Below are 23,656 nucleotides of genomic sequence, written 5' to 3'. Positions count from 1 at the left end.
ACAACACTAGATGTACGAGCTATTTTAAAGAGCACCTATTATACATTAAAAAGGGTCATATTTTGGTTTTAAGGGCCTCCAACAACAGGCTGATATATAAATACAGTACATACTTACTTACTCCCAGGGCCATTTTTATCGAAGTTGAAGTTGCCCAACACTCAACCCCCAACCTTGAGGACCAGGACATACACACATACACTACGGACAATTTAGCTTACCCAATTCTCCTATAGCGCATGTCTTTGGACTTGTAGGGGAAACAGGAGCACCCGAAGGAAACCCACGTAAACACAGGGAGAACATGCAAACTCCACACAGAAATGCCAACTGGGGCTCGAACCAGCTATCTTCTCGCTGTGAGGCGACAGTGCTACCCACTGCACCAACATGCCGCCCAAATACAGTACATACAATACATATACTGCAAGACAAATGGTTCTGTAAATGTAAATACAGTATTTTGCTGTAACTGATTTACAGTAAATTACTGGTGAGCTGCTGCCATTAAGTTACTGCAGACTCTACAGGAAACTGTTAACAGTGTACTATCTATACATATACTGTAAATACTTAACTATACACATAACCTAAGACTGATTACACAAGTACTTTTACATAAGACAGAACAACATTGAGGAAAAGAGGTATTGAAGGTTGAAGAAAACAAGCAAGAAAAATCTTGTATTCTTTACATTGTGAGGAACAAATATCCACACAAGTAAAGCAATGCCAGACACATTTGTAAAGAAATTTGGTCAATTTTTGGGGACAAAGTTTTTAAGTCACACAGAATGAAGTATTTTAAAAATGTAAAAATGCAACTAATTTCTGTGAATTTTAGATTAAGGGCTAAGGGGATAGAATAGACAGTTTATAGAGTATAAAACTCATAAGATATATAGTTATATAGCTATATACTTCCTTCTGGACTGAGTATGCAAAGATTAAACGTCTTATTATACACTCAAAAAACTATGCTTGCTGTTTGTTCAAATGACTTATTTAAAATGAGCTGAATGAACTTAAATTTGTAAAAAAAAACAAACAAACTAATAAGTTAACTTAATTCTTTCATGTTGAACCCACACAAATTGATTGTGTGGAACCAAAGTCCCTTTAAGGCAAGTCATTTCACTCAGTGGCCATCTTTGAAACGACTCTTGGGCAGTATGCCCGGGCATTCTGTTTGAATGGGGAAACATCAAATTCTCCACAACTTCTTGCCAAGCTTACAATTAAAATCCATATTACGAATAACCAATAAAATTAAACAACTGTCTATTTAGTTTCCTTTCTAAATGTTCGTATCACACAAAATCTGCAGAAACTCACGGCCGTTCCAAGCCCCTCCCTCAGAGAATTGTCTTTTTATAGCGATCGCTGATTGGCTCCTGTACAAGAATGCGGGGCTTCATTCGCCATATTGACAGTTATATATTTCTCCATTCAAACAGATACGAGTGACACGTCTTGTGTATTCTATGGTCTTTGGTGGAACCCAGCATTGTTCTACAGTGTAGCTCGGTTATGATTTGTTGTAGAGTGAGCTGGTTAAAGGTAGGAATCTGCTTGAGAGGAGTGTGCTGCCAGGAAACTACTAGGGTGCATTCACACTTGGTTTAATTGCCTGGACCGTTCCCCAGTTTGATTGTCCCCCCGCGCCACCTTCTCAGTTGGTTTGTGTTCGCATTGTCTTTTTTCCTTCGGAACCCCGGTACACATCGAGCTGTTGTTGTGTGTACAGCTGTTGTTAGGTGACGGACATGAAAGCAAAGCGCCAAAATAGAAAGATGTGCGCACATCGCGGTTGTTCTGCTTTTGCTGAATCTTTTGGTTTAGGACATACAGAAAGCAACTCGCGTCAATCAGCCGCAAAAAAATACTATAAACATTCAGAGCATAACGCGACGTCTGCAGAAGCTTAACATTAACAAGCAGACATTATCACTGCGCTTGCCCTGGCTCATTCCCACTTGTCACCAAGGTACAGTACGTCATACACAGACACACACACACACACAAATGAACGTTATGAAATCGAAAATTTGTTATACTGTTGGTTGGTTCACTTCCGTTATATGGTATGATTGCATTCATACCAGAAGTGAACCGGACCAGAGTTTGCGTGAACCGCACCCCAGACCACCTCTTTCAGGCAGACTTGGGTACGGTTCGTGGGTGTGCATCCGAGTTCAGAAGACATGTTCACACTAGCTAAACGTACCGTATTCTGACCTCAAATGAATCCGGGTGCGGACCAAAAGTGCTAGTGTGAAAGCACTATTAAAAACACACACGCACAAAGACGATTCACACATTTCCATTCACAATGAACTCGCAAATTTGAAACATTCAACATTTTTATAGACTGTTACACATTCAGAAATGGTGTTTTGAGTTTGTAAAACATATTTTTATCAATATGTAATTTATTTTGTCCACGTGAATTGATTTTATAAATAGAAATACATTTTTGGTGCATTTTGATATGTTATAATTTGGCAACTCATGTGAACGTTACTTTTTTTTGCGGAAATTATTATTAAACTCGATTCATAGTACAACTCTTTGTGTGTTTGTGTGTGTGTTCTTGGCACAGATAAACCGTGAGATTCCCATCTGGTGTCTCATTTCTGATTTCGTACAACACACACACCCTACTTGGCTTTTTGATGCACACTTTATTGTGTTTTTCATTCAGATGTCCTCAAAGTCAAAGTCAGCTTTATTGTCAATTCAACCACGTGTACAGGACATACAGAGAATGAAAATTTTGTCTGTGCCTAACGTATAATATTAATATATAATAACGTATAATAACCCTCAGGACTGTTCAGTCTGTTTACAGTTTGCTGATTGTTGGGCGTTTGGTTTATTGTGTTGAAAATACTGAATAATGAATGTGAGAGTATGGTTTGGGTTATTGGGACTGAAGGGTTTGAGTGAACAGATCAGTGATTCTGCACAGTTAATCATATGCACTATTGAACCGCACCAGTTTGAGTATTACTGTAGCATGAATTGAGTGCGTTTGAATATTTTAGTGAAAACAGGGCTTCCCTCTGAACTGAAGCTTCATTTTGGATCCCAAGAGAGTTTGGGTCAGATTCAAGGTATTTGTGTATATGCCTTATCTTTTGGCGCATTACTGTCACTCCTGATTTATGACAGAGACAGAAAAAAAGGTGATTTACATTTAATTATTTAAATTCCACTTTATTTTGAAAGTATGTGTATGATTGAAAAATAATAATAATAAATAATAATATTAGCATTATTAATATTAATAATAATAATGGTACTAATTTATTATTATTATTTACAGGTGCTATAGGTGAATTGAATAAGCTAAATTGGTTGTAGTGTACATGTGTGAATGCAAGAGTGTATGGGTGTCTCCCAGTGCTGGGTTGCAGCTGGAGGGGCATCCGCTGCCTAATAGCAAATGCTGAAGTTGGCGGTTCATTCTGCTGTGGCGACCACGGATTAATAAAGGGACTACACTGAAAGAAAACGAACGAATGAATGAATGTTTGTCTGTTTTTTGAGCTCCTCCTGTATGATGTTTACACCTTAATTTTGCCATTTCTTTTGTATTTCATTGTTGGATTTCTGGAGTTACAGCATTTTTGGGTCATTTTTACCTGTAGAAGAAAAGCTGATTAATTATTAAGCACATCTTCTTAATATAAGACATATTCACTTCCTACCCTCACTATGAATTATACATGACTTATAAAAGATTACATGCAATATTTATAGTATATATAAAAGGATCACGTGACACAGATGGCATCATTACTTCATTTATCATGTATTATTTTTCCTTTATATATTATTCCTGCATATCATTCTCAGATATTTCTGAGCTTGTAAATGCAATTCAGGTATAAAGATAATTTGTATACTAAAAAATATTGTCAGGAAATTGAAGAACGAGAATTAATTAATAATGACATATTAAAAAAAACCCTATTTAAGGATCACAATGCTGCCCCAAAATGCTCAATAACTGTAATTTAAAATATTTGTTTTTGGCACTATCCTAATGGGTTTTACCCATTAGCCAGCAAAAAGATTGTAATAAAATAAAATGAAATAAAAAATAATAACATTAAATTAAATAAACAATACATGGAAAAAAATTTAATAGCAACTAAATAAAATAAACAAGCATAAATAATAACAATAATTATAGTAATAATAAGTTTTTGGCACATCTTTATATTTAACAAAATGTTTGTAATAAAATGAGATAAAATTAAAAAGTAATTAAATAAAATAAACAAATAAATAATAATTGTTAAAAATGTTAATAAAATAAAAACAAAATAAAATAAACAAACATAAAAATAAGAATAATTATAGTAATAAATAAATAAAACCTCTAGGTTTTACCCATTAGTCAGCAAAAAGTTTGTAATAAAATAAAACGAAATAAAAAATAAAAAATAACAAATAAATAATAAATGTAAAAATTTTAATAAAATAAAACAAAAAAAAAATAAACAAAGACAAATATAATAATAAACATGTAAATAAATAAATAAATAATAATAAAAATAATAATAATAGTAATAATAAAGTAAAAGTAAACATTAATATGTTGTTTAATTGCTACGCTTAAAAAATGAACATCACAGACACAGTGCTACAATTTTCACATTTTATTTTCACAAACGTCATTTGCTTCTTGTATAAATACTCTATTAAGCCATATGGAGTTCCTGCAGTCACTATCAATAATGTAAAACTCTCCTATAGTATCAGATGCTGGTGGACATGCTGTGGTTCAGACCGCTGGCTAATATGAGCTGACTGCCGTTCATTAGTCCAGGCCAGATCTGCTGGGACGCCTGCACTTAATGAGCTTTTGTGCCTCAAACTGCGTCGTCTTTTTACAGTGCGGACAGGGATGTTTCAGTAATGATAATCAGTCCTAATGGGCTTTAAATAAGCGAAGAGTAGCACTGTAATAAAGCAAGAAGATGATGATTGTGTGTTCCGCTCATGGATCAAGACCCTGCATGAAGCATTTATGGAAGAAAAAAAAGAGTTAAAAAAAAAGACTCAAAATAGTGTTTAAAAGAATAAAACATGACTGTCTGGATGATTAACTCTACGGACCTATAAATCAGTTCTACAATGCTTAACCTCACTTCACTGAAAGTTAATAAGAAGTGTCAATGTTAGTGTCTCTGTTAGTGGTTTGTTTGTAACATAATCAACATTTTCCTATCACGTTTAAGCATTTTGCATTATTTTGCATTACTTTACATTAATAATGGATCCTATTATACATTTGTATACATTTGTTGTATATCATTCCAGTTTCAGTCAAATTAATTGAATAGATGGAAAGCTATAAGATGATTTCCAGGTCTGCAAAATATAGTTTATCATCAATCGATTGCTAAATACACTGTAAAAAATGGCTGTGATTTCAACGCTAAAAAACTGTGAAAACGCTACAGTAAAAATCCATAACCTGGTTAACAGTCTGTTTCCGTAATATATACGGCGATCAGGGGTGCTGCTAGGGGGGTGAAATTTAGGACGATTCTAAGGGCCCATACATTTAGGGGGCTCCCAGAGACATTATCAAGGGCCCGCTCCTACACCTCACGCCGCGATCACACCCCCCCCCCCCTCGCTTTCAAGCGCGATCACCCATCGCCACGGCGCCCCTGAAGCGTAAATTGACTTTGTCAAAATTCCCTGCACGGCACATCATTTTTATGCTTTTTGTTGACATTACTATGGATCTTTTTAGTCGTTTCCCCATCAGTTATGTACATTAGAGATTTATGTTACATCTAATATTGATAAACAATGTTTATTTTAAGACTTTAATTTTATGCGTGTTACCATACTGGTGTTTAGTAGCTGTGTGAATGACACTGAGCACCTTCTTTACACTGTAAAAAATGAATCCGTAAAATTTACGGTAAAAAAAAAACGGCAGCTGTGGTTGCTGTTCTACGACAAACCGTATAAGTAACTGTTTTGAATTACCAACATCTTCACATCTTTTGTTACACAGTTAGACACGTTAACACAGCCATATGCACATCACTGTAAAAAGTAAAGGTGCTTCAAGTAACCTGTTGAGTACTCAAGGAACTTCAAAATGTATTTTAAGTGCCTTAAAGCTCTTTCTCTCAAAAAGGGGTTCCTTGAGGAACCACTGACAGTCTTTTCAGTACTTGCAGGACCCTTTTGCTGTAACTGGGATCCTTCAAGCACTTTTTGTCAATACTGAGGTTCTGGAGTCACTGTTTCCTTACACCAAGACCTCGAAGCACTTTGAAAGTTATTGGAGGAACTCAAATTTCAAAAAAGAGTTACTTTAAAATCTATAAACTTTTATAATGGTTCCGGGTGGATCTCTCTTCTAAAAGCTAGCACTTAAAGGAGTCAAGAGATTTGTTTCGTCATAATTAAATAGGACAATTGTGGAGACCAGAAAATGAGATTGATGAACTGCCCCTTTTGAAATGGTGCCTAGAGGTTCTTTAGAGGGTTCCGCCGGCGTGGCAATGTGAAGAACCCCAAAAAGTGCCTCCAGGAACCTTTAATTTTCACAGTGTGGTGAGGAGAAAGTTACATAATGAACCACTCCTCATCACAAACAACTTTTCCCTCAAGCAGAAAAGTGTATCAGTCTTATATTCATTCCTTCATTTATTATTCATTTATTAATTTTCCTCCCTTATTTATCAGAGGAATAAACCACCGACTATTACAGCATATGTTTTATATGTTTCAATTCAACCTATTCAACCTATAGCGCATGTTTTTGGACTGTGGGGGAAACCGGAGCACCCGGAGAAAACCCACGCCAACACAGAGAGAACATGCAAACTCCACTCAGAAGTGGCAACTGGCCCAGCTGGGACTCGAACCAGCGACCTTCTTCCTGTGAGGCGACAGTGCTAACCACTGAGCTACCGTGCCGCTCTACATATCATATACCTTATTAAAAGATCTATTAATCATTGTAATTACAACCAAACAGTGAGTGGTATTCTGTTGTAACTTATGGTGTGACTTTTGGAAGTGTGATAAACTGTGGTCTTCTGAGTGTGTGTGTGTTTGTAGAGTTGTTTGGTTCTCTAGAGATCGGCCAGAGCTTTAATCCAGATGTACACAGTGTGTTTAGAGCACATCGCACACACAATCGTGTGTCTCACAGCTCCAGAAGTTCACACACAGAGCAACAGAGGCAGCTGGACTGGGACACTGGAATATAAATACATTTGAAACTTCAGTCAAACTATGAATAAAATAAATGTCACCGGATGGCAGATTTGACTACGAAGATTTATAATAAATATGCGTGATTAGATTTTCAAAATACAGTAGTTAACATCTGAAGTGGACCATAAAAGTTTTTCAAAATTGTTATAAGGATGTTTTTCAATAGCTTTAGGATAACTTTAATGAAAAGTTTCGATCCACTTCAAATGTTGACTACTTTAGTTTTATCTTAGCCCTCAATTAAACCCAATCTGGCAACCCACTTCTGACAACCAAATATTTTCACATGAATCTCAGAAAATTTGTTTTAAACACCAACAAATCAAACACCTACAATTAAATATGGCTGCAGGTACACTAACTCACCCTGTTAAAACTGAAAAGTATAACACTTACGTGTCCTAACAGCATGTGACGTGATTAAACCAGCCTGATCTCACGAGAAAACGTAAGTATTTTACGTTTTGTCAGTTTAGTGGCTAATTCGTACGAATTCGTACGAGTTCAGTCGTACGAAATTGTAGGATTTTTAAAAAGGAGGCGTGGCACCTAACCCCACCCCTAAACCCAACCGTCATTGGGGGATGAGCAAATCGTACTAAATTGTACGAATTAGATCGTACGAATTCGTACGAATTAGCCACTAAATCAAAAAGTTACGAATTGCCGTGAGATTGTGTTGGATTAAATGTATCTTTTCCATGTTAAATGGAGTTTTGTTCTAATCATCTGCAACGTTGATGCGCAAATCTTCTATTGTAGAAATTATTTCTATTTCCACAATGTCACAGCAGAACAGCAGCATATACTACTATGAAAATGATCACCTCAGGTACTGATTATGTGCTTTATTCGGTGTTAAATGCTGCCAATGTGAGTTTTCAATACGATTTTACATGAAATTTATTGCCATACAGCTGAAAGCAGCAGCAGTTCACCTCAGATCTTGAAAATAAAATAACTAGCGGACGGTTTGAAAATTAGAAGTGCAAACCAACACCATTAGTCACTCAGTAGCCAATTAATAAAGAGGTTTAATATGTATTAGATTAAAACCCTTTACTGTTTAGTTGGGAGTGCAGTGGCTGGGGTTTAAATTTTTCGGTCATGTCATGTCACTTTTGGTGCAGACAGCCAAATTGCTTGTCACTGGAATCTTGATGATTCGTCGCGTGTTAGGACACTGTGTTAAAGAGAATAATAGCTGCCCTATTAGTACTGAAATATTAATAACTGATTAACCTAGTTCCACTATAGTTACACTACTAGTAGGAAACATTATTACTGTAAAGCATTAACAAAACTAACAGCAATGCAAGAAATCTTTCAGTATCGATTGACATGACCTAAAAGCGTGTTTGTTTTGTAATTAAAAGGATAGAGCACAGAATATATTTCCCAGCAGGCTCCTTGATGTCAAAATGACGTCAAAAAACACATCAATATACAGGTCAGAAATTTAAATTGATTAAATGTCAATTGACTATTTTAATGTAAAAACGATTGACATCCAACATTTGCATCAAAAAAACATGTCAAGAATGATTGTCCTGTAATTGATTTTTGATGTCAATGTTTGATGTCAATTTGATGTCATTTTGAGATCACGGTAGTCTACATGAATAGCAGGGATACACAATCCAGTGTACATGTATAATTGAAGTTTTCAGATTAATACAACTTTTCTTATGTTTTAATACTTTTTGTCTTGGTATTTTGGTGGTCAAAAGGGCATCAACATCAAATCGATGTGCATTTTTTAAATGGGTTTTTTGATAGTTTTTTGATGCCATTTTGACAATAAGGTGCCCGCTGGGTTACATATTAATTTTAATGTATTTTTTAATTCACGTGAATGACCCCAAATAAATTTTTAGGGTTACAGAATCCACTGTAAATGTGTCATTTAAGTTTTTAGATGAATAAAACTTGTCTTATGTTGTTTCCTTGTTTAAAAGGGCATCCATGTCAAATCAATTATCATTTTTTATATGTTTTTTGACATTAAGTTGCCCGCTGTGTTACATATTCACTTTTACTAGCGTAAATGACATCTGGATGTTTGTTCAGTGGGTGTGTATGTTACAAAGCTGTTTCCAAAGTATTTTTACACATATATGTATTTTTACTTATATATATATTTACATATATATTCTATAGGCCCATTGATAAGTAAACAACCAAATACTTTCTAGGAGTGAGTGCTATAATCACAGACAAGAAGTGCAAATGGATCTTGCTCTTTGCGGGATATTCTTTGTTTTGTTTTTTAATTTTCCACCAGATCGATTTTCATTTGTTTTGTGAGGGTCACTGTGACCAAAATTGTTGAATGTTGGTGTTTGAGATGGTGAAATTGAAAGCAATAGAGTGTACCGGGATGACTCATGGTCCTGACGGACAAAGCCTTCTTTCTAAACACTGGCCGCTAATTGTCTTAATGCAAGAAGTTGATTTGTTGAGGTTTGGCCAGAAAGTGCTTATTTAAAGAGGGGGAGAGATGAATATTAGCGGAAGCATAGTAAATTGAAACACTTAATCACATACACAGTCAATATTTCAAGCTTAAGGCAAAATACTGCTGTGGAATAGGGTACAAATAAACCAAAACAACTAATATTTATGACCATACTTCCCCAGTTGATCCATGACATGAAGAATGTATTTGTTGTATCACAAGTGTTCTAAAATGATTAATTATGCAAATGTATTGTTATGTATTATAGGAAATACTATGAAAAAATGTGTGCTCTGTTAAGCTTGATTTGGGAAATATTTCAAGAAAATATTAAATAAATAAAGTGCTAATAATTTTGACTTAAAAGGAAAAAAGTAACATACAATATATAGGGAAATTTAGATCAGTTATGAGGTGTGTGTGTGTGTGTGTGTGAGAGAGAGAGATCAAGTCTTCTCATATAGTGTGTGTGTTTGTGAAGTGAGCTCCATCTCAGGACTCCCAGCTCCTCTGCAGTGAGGATTGGGTTGCTTGGCAACACTGCACTACTGACGAGACGTATAGACCCTCAGCTTGTGGCCCACTGTATATAATCTCATGTTTTTTGAGGTCAGTGTTCACATAAACATAAACATGAACATCTGCCTGTCAATGTGAGTGGATTGGAATTGATTTGATCATTTGATACTGGAACAGTATCTGGTTCATAGAGTATGCACCAGAGCAGAATAGATTACTGTTTTTGTTTGTTTCTTTGTTTCTTTGCTTTTTTCTGATCATTTAGAGGTGATGTATAGTATATAGTTAATAAAATGCTTACTCGTGTTACTTATTACAGATGACTGTACAGTATATACAGCTAATTTCTACTGCACATTGTGATTCTGATGCCCAATCAGAACATTGCTTTGTTTATGTGAAATTTCAGTCAGAATGACATAGAAACACTGACTTAACCAATGATGAGTTTGGGGCAGATCTTTCTAGTTATTTCACCAATGGCAGATGCCATAGAAATATATATATATATATATATATATATATATATATAGTTAGAATTATTAGCCCCCCTTTGATTTTTTATTTATTTTATGAATGGCTAATAATTTTGACCTTAAAATGGCTTTTAAAAAATTTAAAAACTGCTTTTATTCTAGCCGAAATAAAACAAATAAGACTTTCTCCAGAAGAAAAAATATTATCAGACATACTGTGAAAAATTCCTTGCTCTGTTAAACATAGTTTGGGAAATATTTAAAAAAGAAAAAAAATTCAAAGGGGGGCTTCAAAGGGGGACTTCAACTGTACATACATACATACATATGTAAATTACATATATTATACACAAGTTGAGGTTTGGATTACTACTATATAAAATGGATGTAATACATAAAATGTAAACGGACAATTTTGAAATATTTAAATACATGTTGCATACATGTGTTTAAATATTTCGAAAATGCCCATTTACATTTTTTTCAACAAAAATGTACACGTATGATATTATATATTATAACATATTAGCTATAATTTTATATATGTGTTCATATATGGCCAAAAATGAAGACACACACACATACAGACACACACAATTTATATATTGAAAATATTTGTGATTTTGATTTGAAAAACTCTATTTCATTACTAAAATAAAATGATACAGTCCAAAATAAATCAGACAATGTTGTGTCTAAAATGTTACTCAGTTAATTATAACTGTTGAACTGTTGGTAAAATTAGTATCACATTTTGACTCATGTTGTAGCAATGATATTTGGGAAGACAGCACTAAGACAGCACAACGAACAGTCTGGATTTATTTATTTACTTATTTATTTATTTGTTGCTTTTATAACTTCAGTATTTCAACAGTATGTATGTTCTAATAGTCTTTATCAGACTAGAATTTTTGTTTTGATTTGTTTTGTTTTACTTTACTTTACTTTACTTTACTTTACTTTACTTTGCTTTGCTTTGCTTTGCTTTGCTTTGCTTTGCTTTGCTTTGCTTTGCTTTGTTTTACTTCATTTCGCATAGTCAGTAACAGAATATTAGCTTGCACATCATTAAGAAATGATTGCAATGTTATTGTAGATTATAAAATACTAGTTCTGTTTTGTTTCGTTTTGTAAAGTGAGTAACGTATTATTAGCTCGCACATCATTAAAAAACAATTTCAATATTATTGTAGATGATGAAAATCTAGAGACTAGAGTTTTGTTTTGTTTTACTCCATTTCAATTTATAAAGTCAGTCACTTCATTTCACAAATTCAGTAACATAATATTAGCTTGCACCATTAAAATTGATTACAATATTATTGTAGACGATAGAAATCTAAAAACTAGAGTTTTGTTTCGTTTAATAAAGTTAGTAACATAATATTAGCTCACACATCATAAATAAATGATTACAATATTATTGTAGACGATAAAAATCTAAAGACTCGAGTTTTTGTTTTGTTTTGTTTATGTTTCACTTTATCTCATCATTTTGTAAAGTCAGTAACATAATAGTAGCTCACACATCATTAAAAAATGATTACATTATTGTAGAAAATAAAAATCTAAAGACTAGAATTTTGTTTTGATTTGTCTTGTCTTGTTTTTTGTTTTGTTTTGTTTTGTTTTGTTTTGTTTTGTTTTTTGTTTTGTTTTGTTTTGTTTTGTTTTTTGTTTTGTTTTGTTTTGTTTTGTTTTGTTTTGTTTTGTTTTGTTTTGTTTTGTTTTGTTTTTTGTTTTGTTTTGTTTTGTTTTGTTTTGTTTTGTTTTGTTTTGTTTTGTTTTGTTTTGTTTTGTTTTGTTTTGTTTTGTTTTGTTTTGTTTTGTTTTGCTTTGCTTTGCTTTGTTTTGTTTTGTTTTTTTTTGTTTTGTGTTTTGTATTGCTTTGTTTTTTGTTTTGTTTTGTTTTGTTTTGTTTTGTTTTGTTTTGTTTTGTTTTGTTTTGTTTTGTTTTGTTTTGTTTTGTTTTTTTTGTTTTGTGTTTTGTATTGCTTTGTTTTTTGTTTTGTTTTGTTTTGTTTTTTGTTTTGTTTTGTTTTGTTTTGTTTTGTTTTGTTTTGTTTTGTTTTGTTTTGTTTTGTTTTGTTTTGTTTTGTTTTGTTTTTTGTTTTGTTTTTTGTTTTGTTTTGTTTTGTTTTGTTTTTTTTTTTTTTGTTTTTTTTTGTGTTTTGTTTTGTTTTGTTTTGTTTTGTTTTTTGTTTTTTTTGTTTTGTTTTGTTTTGTGTTTTGTTTTGTTTTGTTTTGTTTTGTTTTGTTTTGTTTTGTTTTGTTTTGTTTTGTTTTGTTTTGTTTTGTTTTGTTTTGTGTTTTGCAAAGTGACATACATAAAATTAACATAACATTAACTTCGACATCATTAAAAACTATTACAATATTATTGCAGACGCTAAAACCTTGGATCTCTGCAGTGACTCGACATTTTCAAAGTTACACCAGAAAGAAAACAACACCAACGTGTCTAGCAACAGGACACAACTCTATCTGAGACAGGATTACTCAGTCACATTTTTGCACACATATTTGCAGGCATGGTCAATTCAGATCATTGGTGCACAAGTTACAGTATCTGACAATCAAAATATAATTCCTCTTTTCCAACTGAACTACGAATAGATGAGGCTAATTCAAATTTCCAGTGAGTTACAGTCATTGCCATTGATTTAATTAATGGGATGGGCAACTGGAAGGGCACGAGGGTAGGAATGTGTGTGTGTGTGTGTGCGTTGGCTTTTGCTAGTGGTGTAATGTTGCTGATGCGGGCAGAGACTGCTGCAACCTCCCAGAGCAACACGAGCAGGAGAGAGAGAGAGAAACAGAGATAAAAGACAGGGGCAAACTAGTCCAGTCTAGTCCAGAGGTGCTGATTGGCAGAGCCTGGATCAGGGCAACAACGCAAGCGCTCATAATACCTGGGGAAATGCCCCCAAATCCCCCTTAAGCTGGGCTGCTGTACTCCAGCATGGCTGACTGGCTCCTAACAGTAGCGACGGGTTGAGTTGTGCTGAATCTGGCCGCCTGCACCGGGGGTATTTGTGCAGCGGACGGGACGGGGAGGGGGTGCGTAAAAAAGAGCTGATAAGCAGGATGACAATAAGACTCGCGCAGGACAGATTCCAGTTGGGGAGGCCTGCCGCACAGAGGGGCCCGCTGCTATTTCGGTCCAGCAGATCATGATTACACTCAGCCAGGAGAGAGACCACTAGTGCCTACAAATATGGTAAGTGCCATCCCATCCTGAGCAAGTATGCGGAGCTAGTTGGGGGCAGAGGGTGACAGCTGGGAATGACTAGCGGTGCTAATGTCCCGCATCCGTATTGATGATAAAGCACGCCGAGTAATGCTTCTGGATTTTTTCGCATAGTCGTAATATTTCAAAGTTGACATGTGTGTTGAGCTTTAATGCACCTCTGAAGTGGCCGGATCTGAAACTCATTGATTGCTGGGATCATTCGGGACTGCGGGGACGGACGTTATAATGGAGAACGGAATAGATGTAGAATCAGTAAGTTTGCACTGCATTGACATTCGGTTGGGGATGTTTAGAGGTTAGTTTAGATGAATTAGCAGATCAGTGTGGTGTTTACAAGGTTGAAGTGTAGTGGTGCATTGCTCGAAAGGGCTCCGGTTTCATCTGACTGTGGGACAGGAAGGTGGTGGGGTACATTTCACATGCAGGCTTTTCATTCAGATAGATGTAAATCTCTAATTGTGAGCTCTACTGTTGAGTTCCTACTGTTCGGTGGGTGAATTTGTTTGTGTGTGGTCCAATATGTTTGGCTGTGAATTGGATTGTATATCAGGTTGTGGGAGGGGAAGTTGAAACGCTGTGGTATTTTATGGTTCAATGTAGAAGTGTGTTTGTGGAAGAACATGGTAGATTTGGTGCAGATTCGCTCACTCTGCAGTTTTTAATTCCAAACCTAGTCATACAAAGGTCTTTTATTGCGTACATTTTTTTACAGAACTTACCAAACATCCAAAGCAACACTGTGTGCTGTGTAAACACACTTTGTTCTATGTAATACTGTACATGCGATGGTATTTTTATTAGCTGAGAACTTGAGAGTAGTTTATAAATGTGTAAAGGAGTCAAATCAGAGCAATTTCTCTGCAAACTCTTGTTGTTTTATGATCACGTCTTCTGGTATCCTGTTCTTGGTTTGTTTACGTATGTCTTTGGTTTACGTATCATTCATATTACAGGCAGATTTTGCATGGATTTTGTATGATACGTGCTTATGAAATACAAATTTCAGATTTGTAAAAATCTAGACAGCACCCTCTAGTGGATTTGTCTTCTGAAACGTGTAACAAAACGTACCCGGAGCAACATATTTACGTTTCTCAAAAATGTAGGCTGAGGCACATATTTCCATAGAGCCTGGCTTGCAAATATTGATGTGCACCAAGGTTGAGATTGCAGTGTTCACACTTCGGTGTAGTCAAATCAAACCTTTCAGAGAAGTGAAACTGTGCTTAATACATTTTTTAGGGTCCTTTCACACCTGTAGATCGATTGTTTTGTTCCCAAACAAGGATAAAAACTGTTACAATGTTGCACTTTGTTCTTGGTGCTGTTCGCTTTCACTCAGCAAAGTTTCTAAACAGACCAAAATAGCTAAAGCAAGTCACGTGCGAGTAAACTCTCCTTACATTGGTCAGAGTTTCATGGTTTATTTTGCAGAGTCCCGCTCAGGTATCATGCGTCCTTGTTTTAATTTATGGCAATGATAATTTAGTAATAATTTATCGCTTTAATTTTCAATGGTGATACCCACAGACACCATCACCAAGTATAAATCTGTAAGATTTTCTGAGGCATAGCCGTTGGCTAGAATTATGCAATATTTTTAGGCTTTACAATATAGCGAGAAATAACAGACAAACCAAGACTGCTGTTCAGTCAATCTTCTTAATGGTTAAACAGCTCTCGTTAATAGTTCAGCATGTTTCACTTTCCTATTTGACATGAAACGTACATTTACCGATAGAACATCCCACCCTACTCATAATTCTCTCTTCATATAGCCGTATATATGTCCATAATACACTATGATATAGCCTTGTTCATATCATATTGCATTCTTACAACAATCAATCCGCTCCAGAGTTTGTTTCAATAGAGCTGAGACCACCTCGTTCAGGCGATCTCGGACTGTTTCTTTTGGCACGGATCCGAGCACGATTGCTGGATTCACACATGCCAAACGAACCGTGCAAACTGGGATAATGCGCCAGGTTCTGTAACGAAAATCTAGGGGTGAAAACACCCCTTTAAGCCTTTAAAGCCAACATTTAAAGGCTTAACTAGGTTAATTAGGTTAACTAGGCAGGTTAGGGTAATTAGGCAAGTTATTGTATAACGATGGTTTGTTCTGTAGACAATTAAAAAAATAAATAGCTTAGAGGGGCTAATAATTTTGACCTTAAAATGAATAATAATAATAAATAAATCCAATATCCACTGAATCACTTTACTGTATATGATTGTCTGTCCTCTGTGGCTTTAGTGTTAGTACAGTTGTTTTCTGTTTTGTTCTGCTGCAGCTGTCAGTGTGAACTAACTTTAACTGTAAGCTGCCACCGTTTGGCATGCTGGAGGATTTCCTCAAAGCATTTACAGTACAGGACAACATAATATAATATCACGCCTTATTAACAGCTGTAAGATGTGTCCAATTCACCTCTTAAATATTGTAATAAGGGGAACTCTGACTTTATATTCACACTAGTCTCCTGCTCAGTCTCTGGTTCAAGTAATCAAAGCATGCTATTTACTCTGCCAGATTCATCTGTGCACTATTTAAAATAATAATAATAATAATAATAATAATAATAATAATAATAATAATAATAATATGTTTGGATTGCAATAAAACTACAGCAACTAAAGCAACACTCTTGGGGGTCGTTTGACCTTCAGCATTCCTGTCCCAGTCAAAAAATGGCTTTCAAAAAGGGGTCTGAATTAGAGTATTACATTTTTAATCAATTCATAATGGGTAAAAGCATTTGTGTCCTACATTTTTGTCCTCTCTCTTTGAAAATCCATTCGCTCTGAATTTGACTTATTTTCATTTGATTGAAAACTGCCCATCCAGTACAACATGTAGCTGTCTAAAATTTGAAGTACATAATTTTGTGACTTTTTTTAAAAAACATTTTAGCATTTTTTTTCTTTGTATTTTGTGATCATTTTAAGTGTGTTCAACACATATTCTTTATTCAAAAAGACAGAGGTCAAATCCGAAATAATGAAATGTTTAAAATAACTTTTATATTTTCATATAATGTAAAAATATCAGCAAATATTTATTAGATAGAATTGTAAAAGATCAAATAAATAGAGCCTCGTATGCGAACCAGCGACCTTCTTGCTGAGAGGTGACAGTGCTAACCACTGAGCCACGGTGCTGCCCTAAAATAAATCAAATGATAATTTAATAAATTAATTTTATCTTCAAAACCTTGCCAAATATGTTATCAAAATATTTTCACATAATTTTTTCACATATATTTCTATTATATTTGTCTACTGGAAAATAGTTATTTATTATTATTATTTATTTATTTATTTATTTATTTATTTATTTTTAATTATTTATTATTATTTTTTATTAGACTGGATGCAACTAAATGCATTTTATTAGACTGAATGCAACTAAAAAACAAAACAATGAACCTAACTTCCCTAGTTAACCTAATTTAAGCCTGTAAATGTAATTTTATGCAGAATACTAGTATCGAAAATCATAGTATTGAAAGATTAAAATATTATGTATGATTATCATGGCAAAGACAAAATAAATGAATGAAAATAAATGAAATAGTTAAAAAAATTAAATCTTCAAAAACTTAAATTGGAATATTATCTACAGCATTGATGTTCACAAAATGAATACAATATAATCAATATAAAATATTCCATGTTTTCAATAATATAAGTATACATTTTATTTACATACATATCTACCTAATTATATACATAAATAAATGTAAGGTTTCATTAGTTTTTGTTAGTTAATCTGTTTACTAACATGAACTAATTATGAACAACACTTTTACAGCATTTATTAATCACAGATCAGCATTTAATAATGCATTATTAAAATCCAAATTCATGCTTGTTAACATTAGTTAATGCACTGTGAGTTAACACGAACTTTAATTAATTTTCGTTAACTAACATGAACAAATATTTGAATAAATGTATTGTTCATTCATTGTTTGTTCATGTTACGCATTATTTAATATTGTAAAAAATGTAATGGAAAAATGGTAAAACAACAAATATTTTTATGCAGCTTTAACTTAATTTAATAAGTTAATCAGGTGTCAACTACATATTTAAAGTTCATTCATTCATTCATTTTTCTTCGCCTTAGTCCCTATATTCATCAGGGGTCACCACAGCGGAATGAACCACCAACTATTCCAGCATATGTTTTACACAGCGGATGCCCTTCAAGCTGCAACCCAGTACTGTGAAACACCCATACACTCTCACATTCACACACATACTCTACAGATAACTAGCTTACCCAATTCACCTGCACCGCATGTCTTCGGACTGTGGGGGAAACCGGAGCACCCAGAGGAAACCCACGCGGCGCCAACACGGGGAGAACATGCAAACTCCCTACAGAAACACCAACTGGTCGGAGCTCGAACCAGCGACCTTCTTGTTGTGATGCTGCATTTCTAACCACTGAGCCACCATGTCACCCATTTTTTATGTTAAATAACTTAATATTTTTAGTCAGTTTGACTGATGTAAGTTGAGATGTCTAGAAAAGTTCATTTAATTCAACAAAAAAATAAACTAAGGCAGCAAGATTTATTTTGTGTAAAACAACCTTATTGGAAAGTGTTAGCAATATTTTCCCCAATTCATTCCAGAGTTATAAATTGGTTTGATTTTGATTACACAAGTGAATCAGACACCTGCTTGTTTATTTACATAGTTGAAGTCAAAATTATTAGCCCTCCTGTGAATTATTATTTTCTTCTTTTAATATTTTCCAAATGATGTTTAACAGAGCAAGGAAATTTTCACAGTATGTCTGATAATTTTTTTTCTTCTGGAGAAAGCCTTATTTGTTTTATTTCGGCCAGAATAAAAGCAGTTTTTAACATTTTTAAAATTATTTTAAGGTCAATATTATTAGCCCCTTTAAGCTGTATTTCTTTTCGATAGTCTACAGAACAAACCATCGTTTTACAATAACTTGCCTAATTACCCTAAACTGCCTTGTTAATCTAATTAACCTAGTTAAACCTTTAAATGTCACTTTAACTGAATACTAGTATCTTGAAAAATATCTAGTCAAATATTATTTACTGTCATCATGGCAAAGATAAAAGTCATCAGTTATTAGAAATGAGTTATTAAAACTATTATGATTACAAATGTGTTGAAAAAATCTTCACTCCGTTAAACAGAAATTCAAGAGTTCACACTTAGATATTGTTTGACAACTGTTAGCAGGTTTGGCATGTTGTCCCGGGAGAGAACCCTGAGCTCGGAGATAGTTGAGCCCAGGGCTCCCGCCTGGTCTATAGAGCATATGAGCCGAGTACGAGATCAGGTGGTTCTCGAGAGCTCCCCGTGGTAAAGAAAGAAAGGAGGAGAAGGGGTGGATGGGGGGTTTCTTCGGAAAACGAAGATAAGAGAGTAGTTCTAGCTAGGCTACTTATAGTGAGTTGGGGTTAATCTGATTGGCTAACTAGTGAATGTAGATGAGTGGCCAGCTGCAGTCAATCATATCACGTGCTCCTCTAGAAATTAGTTTGTGAAACTTCACTTGGAGAAAAAAATAATATACAGGGGGCTAATAATTCTGACTTCAACTGTATATTTATTGACCTTTATATTTACCTTTATTTTCATGTTCTTTATTTTCATATCTCCATGTTCAATTTTAAGGCACTGTGTCTCTCTCATAAAGCATGACACGAGACACCGTTTCATTCTGCAGTCCTGCTGTATCTGCACTCCACACTGGAGAGCGTCAGGAATGAGGACACACACATCACATCACACACTCGCTTATCTGTGTGTGTGTGCACTGCCAATTGACAGCTTTTCTCGATGGCTTAAAACACTGCACTTCTTCTCCCTGCAGGCAAATCCTGTTATAAACACAAACCACCACATGTGTGTGTGTGTGTAAAACAATGAGTTGATATTCTCATCCGAATCTGTCCACTTCATAAGAGAATATTCCTGAAAACTGCAGAATGCAATCATCTCCAATCATTTATAAGAAGATTGAAGTAGACAGATAAGCTTGTGTTTCATGGCACTATCTTGTTTGAACTGGTTAAATTCCTTTGTTATTTGAAGTGGATATGGATAAGTCAATATTTTTGTTGATTGTTAATGATGAATTGTATTTTGTTTGCATAATTGGTTAACACGGTGGCTCAGTGGTTAGCACTGTCGCCTCACAGCAAGAAGGTCGCTGGTTTGAGTTCCGGCTGGGTCAGTTGGCATTTCTGTGAGGAGTTTGCATGTTCTCCGTGTGTTCGCTTGGGTTTCCTCCGGATGCTCTGGTTTTTCCCACAGTCCAAAGACATGCGCTACACTGTAGGTGAATTGAACTAACTAAATTAGCTGTAGTATATGTGTGTGAATGAGAGTGTATGGGTGTTTCCCAGTACTGGTTGCAGTTGGAATGGCATCTGCTGTGTAAAACATATGTTGGATAAGTTGGTGGTTCATTCCACTGTGGCCGAAAGAAAATGAATGAATGAATGAATGAATGAATGAATGAAATTGTTTTAAGTATGATATTTTGCTTTAAAGAACATAATAATAATAATAATAATAATAATAATAATAATAATAATAATAATAATTATTATTATTATTATTATTATTATTATTATTATTATTTTTTTTTTTTTTTGTGTATTCCAGATTAATGAGTATTGCACAGTATATTATCACAAATTAAAATTTTACATCAATAATAGTTATTAACAAAAATATTAACAATTTATTAAATGATTAACAATTTATATTATTAATATTTCAGCATTCAGCATTAAATCCTTACAACATAATGGAAATTAATCTCTTTTCTAAAATTGTTAAAACATTATTGGATTTTCAACACTTGATTGGATTATTAATTAATATTTTATCAATGTTTCATTCTTATATTATGATTACATTTTTGCATTGTAAATTAGTGCTTTTTTTAACTCTTTATTTTATTTTCATTGAAAAAACCTACATACATACAGTACCGCCTAAATCCTTACAAGAAAGAGATAGACCATACAAGTTCTCTTGGAAGTACTCTATCACAGTGAATTTAGCTTACTACAAAAAGGAATTCACCTACCTCCGACTCATCTAACATTGATCAAAATGTTTGTGGAAGGTTAATACAAAAATTAAATTAAAAGGCATATCATACATGAATTACATTTACAATTATAAAATGGATCTGGCTGGGAAAACAAATTAAGCAAGGTGTACATGAACTTCATTTATGCACTTATGCTTTTTCCTCAGTATTTCCTATTATATTCTTCAACTGGAGAAAGTTTTATTTCTAAAACTAAGTCTAAATAGAAATAAATATAATATTATTACCCCCTTAAGAAATTAATTACTTAATTACTTGCTTAATTAACATAACTTTTAAATAAACCTTTAAATGACACTTTATGTGGATTGCTAGTATCCAGGGCCAGACAAAACCTGTGCAATTTGTTAAAATTAGCATATCTATGTGGAATTTGAGTGTACATAGAAAAAAAATCTAATTTAAAATGTGAAATAAACAAGTAATACATTTTTAGCTTGTATTTAAGGTTTATAATGGAAAACCACATGTTAAAAACACATTAGATCCACATGTAAACAAAGCAAGTCTCTCAAATAATATATCAACTAAAAGATAGAATATTACTTTATTTAAGATATTAAATATGACTGTGCAAACTGTATTGCACGTAACTCATACTAACATTAGCATATTATTCACTAATATTGCTGAAATAAATGTAAAAAACTGAATAAATATATATTTACACACATGATGGGCTAAAAAATTTGGTTAATTTGCATAAATTTCCTCGGCTGCAGATTCGTGTGGGCCTACTAGTATCTTGCAAGGTAGCTATAATAAAATATTACCTGCAAAAAAGTTCTTGATTAAATTTTAGCAAAATAATCTTGTGTCAAAATGAAAAATAATATAATTTTGCTTACCCCATAAGGAAAAACTTTCTCATATTATTTCTTAAAACAGGACAATTTTTTTTGCTTGTCTTCAAATGCTTTTTGATTTAAACAATTTTTAGATACTTGGACTAGAAACAAGACAAAATCTCTAAGTCAGAATTTTGCAGTGTACCTACTGTCGTCACTGAAAAGACAAAAGAAATGACTTATTAGAAATGAGTTACTAAAACTATCATGTTGAAAAAAATAATTCTCTTTAACAGCACTTGGGAAATGTTTTTAAATGAATTCAAATTTCACAGGAGGGCTTATCACTTTGTCTTCAACTTTATATATGTATGATGAACATGGCAGTACCCTTGTGATATCATAGCTACTGTAGCAGCATGGCAAGCAAATCTACCTATTTTCCCAATGAATGAAGTGTATTGTGAAACAGAAGTGGCTGACGGTGAAGGTCATTGCTCAGATTCCTGTGTCTGATAATGAAGCTGACATTTGTAACGACAGAAACACAAATAAACAGTAACTCTGCAGATAAACTGACTGCGGTTATGTAAAAACAGAGCTGGAGAAGGAATATAGCAGGGAAATGTCAGGGAGCTTGAAGCAGTGACAGGGATTCCAGAGGCCTTTAAAAAGGAAGTGATCAGAGGAGCAGTAATAGATGGTTTCGTCCTGTCAGACTACATAGACCTGACTTAGCAAAGTGGATTTACACAAACGCTGTGCTCTTTTCCATCCTTCATCGCTTGTTTTTTTCTCCATTTAGAAATGTGGTTTTGCAGGTGCATTTGCTGATCCAGTGAATTTATCAAGGTCCTTTTCACTCCAAATAAACAATATTTTCTTTTTTAATCATTTGCGTATTATAATTCAAGTTACCTGTGTTTGACTTTTGTAAAAATATCAGAATCATATCAGTAGCTTATGCTGTTTGAAGTGTTCAAATAAAAAAAAAAAGAGACATTTATGATCCAAAGTTTTAACACTTTACTTGAAGGGGGTGTTCATAAGACTGTCATGAAATTTTTATAATCATGATCCGACATGTTTTGAGTATGAAGGAGATTTTTAGCATGCTTATGTCATTAAAGGTCTTTGACTTAGTTATTTCATTTTATATGCACATGTGAAACCGTTTGAGATGTCTTTGTCTTGGCCACTTGAGATTATCAAGACAACATAACTTGTCATAAATCTGTCATAAACATGAACATAGGCTCATTCTGAAAATGTAGCCCTGTATACATTTCTGGAGATAACAAATTATGTAGCCAGAAGTTCGTATGGCTGCATTTCGTCTTTAAAACGAACGCTATGGGGTGGTATGATGCTTTTTTTTCACGTTTACCAGCTGACTGCTTGCCTCCATATGGACAGCTTTTCTGCTGTTACTAGTATGTCCAGTTAACTCGCCATATACGTCGGCAGACTTGAGATGCAGAGAGAAGTTGACCATGATGATAGGATTTGAGTCCAGTGAAGAACCGTTCCAGAAAACTGGTAAAACAAAAACAGAAGCCAAAAAATAAAATAAACAAGTAAATAACAGGGTGAGAATGTTGTAAAATCTGAAAACCCGGTAAAAATCTAGCGAGGGCATTTATTTTTCTGGATTGCTTTTTAAAACTTTCGGTTGGATTTAGGGAAGTAGGTCGGTGAGAGGCGGTTGGGGGGGGGGGGGGGGGGGGGGGTGGGGGGGGGGGGGGGGGGGGTTGGGGGGTCAATCGG

At 34.2% G+C, this 23,656-nt stretch overlaps 1 protein-coding gene across 18 annotated transcripts in view; it reads left to right on the top strand.

Moving 5' to 3' along the window:
• ank3b (ankyrin 3b) overlaps nucleotides 1–23,656 on the top strand; it is a 303,338-nt gene that overhangs the window by 129,840 nt on the left and 149,842 nt on the right. The window contains exon 1 of one of the 18 annotated variants that reach the window (XM_056470188.1): nucleotides 13,825–13,939. The exons of 16 other annotated variants lie outside the window; for them this stretch is intronic. In XM_056470188.1, the coding sequence (XP_056326163.1) occupies nucleotides 13,937–13,939 (3 nt within the window). In that variant the 5' untranslated portion in view covers nucleotides 13,825–13,936. Of the gene's footprint in view, nucleotides 1–13,824; nucleotides 13,940–14,001; nucleotides 14,225–23,656 lie in introns of those variants that run through there. One more of the 18 variants, XM_056470183.1, reaches the window with a different exon arrangement.

Source organism: Danio aesculapii, chromosome 12 (assembly GCF_903798145.1).
Source record: "Danio aesculapii chromosome 12, fDanAes4.1, whole genome shotgun sequence".
NCBI lineage: Eukaryota > Metazoa > Chordata > Actinopteri > Cypriniformes > Danionidae > Danio > Danio aesculapii.
Note: the sequence above shows the minus strand (reverse complement) of the source record. Positions and strands in the feature narration are given on the sequence as shown.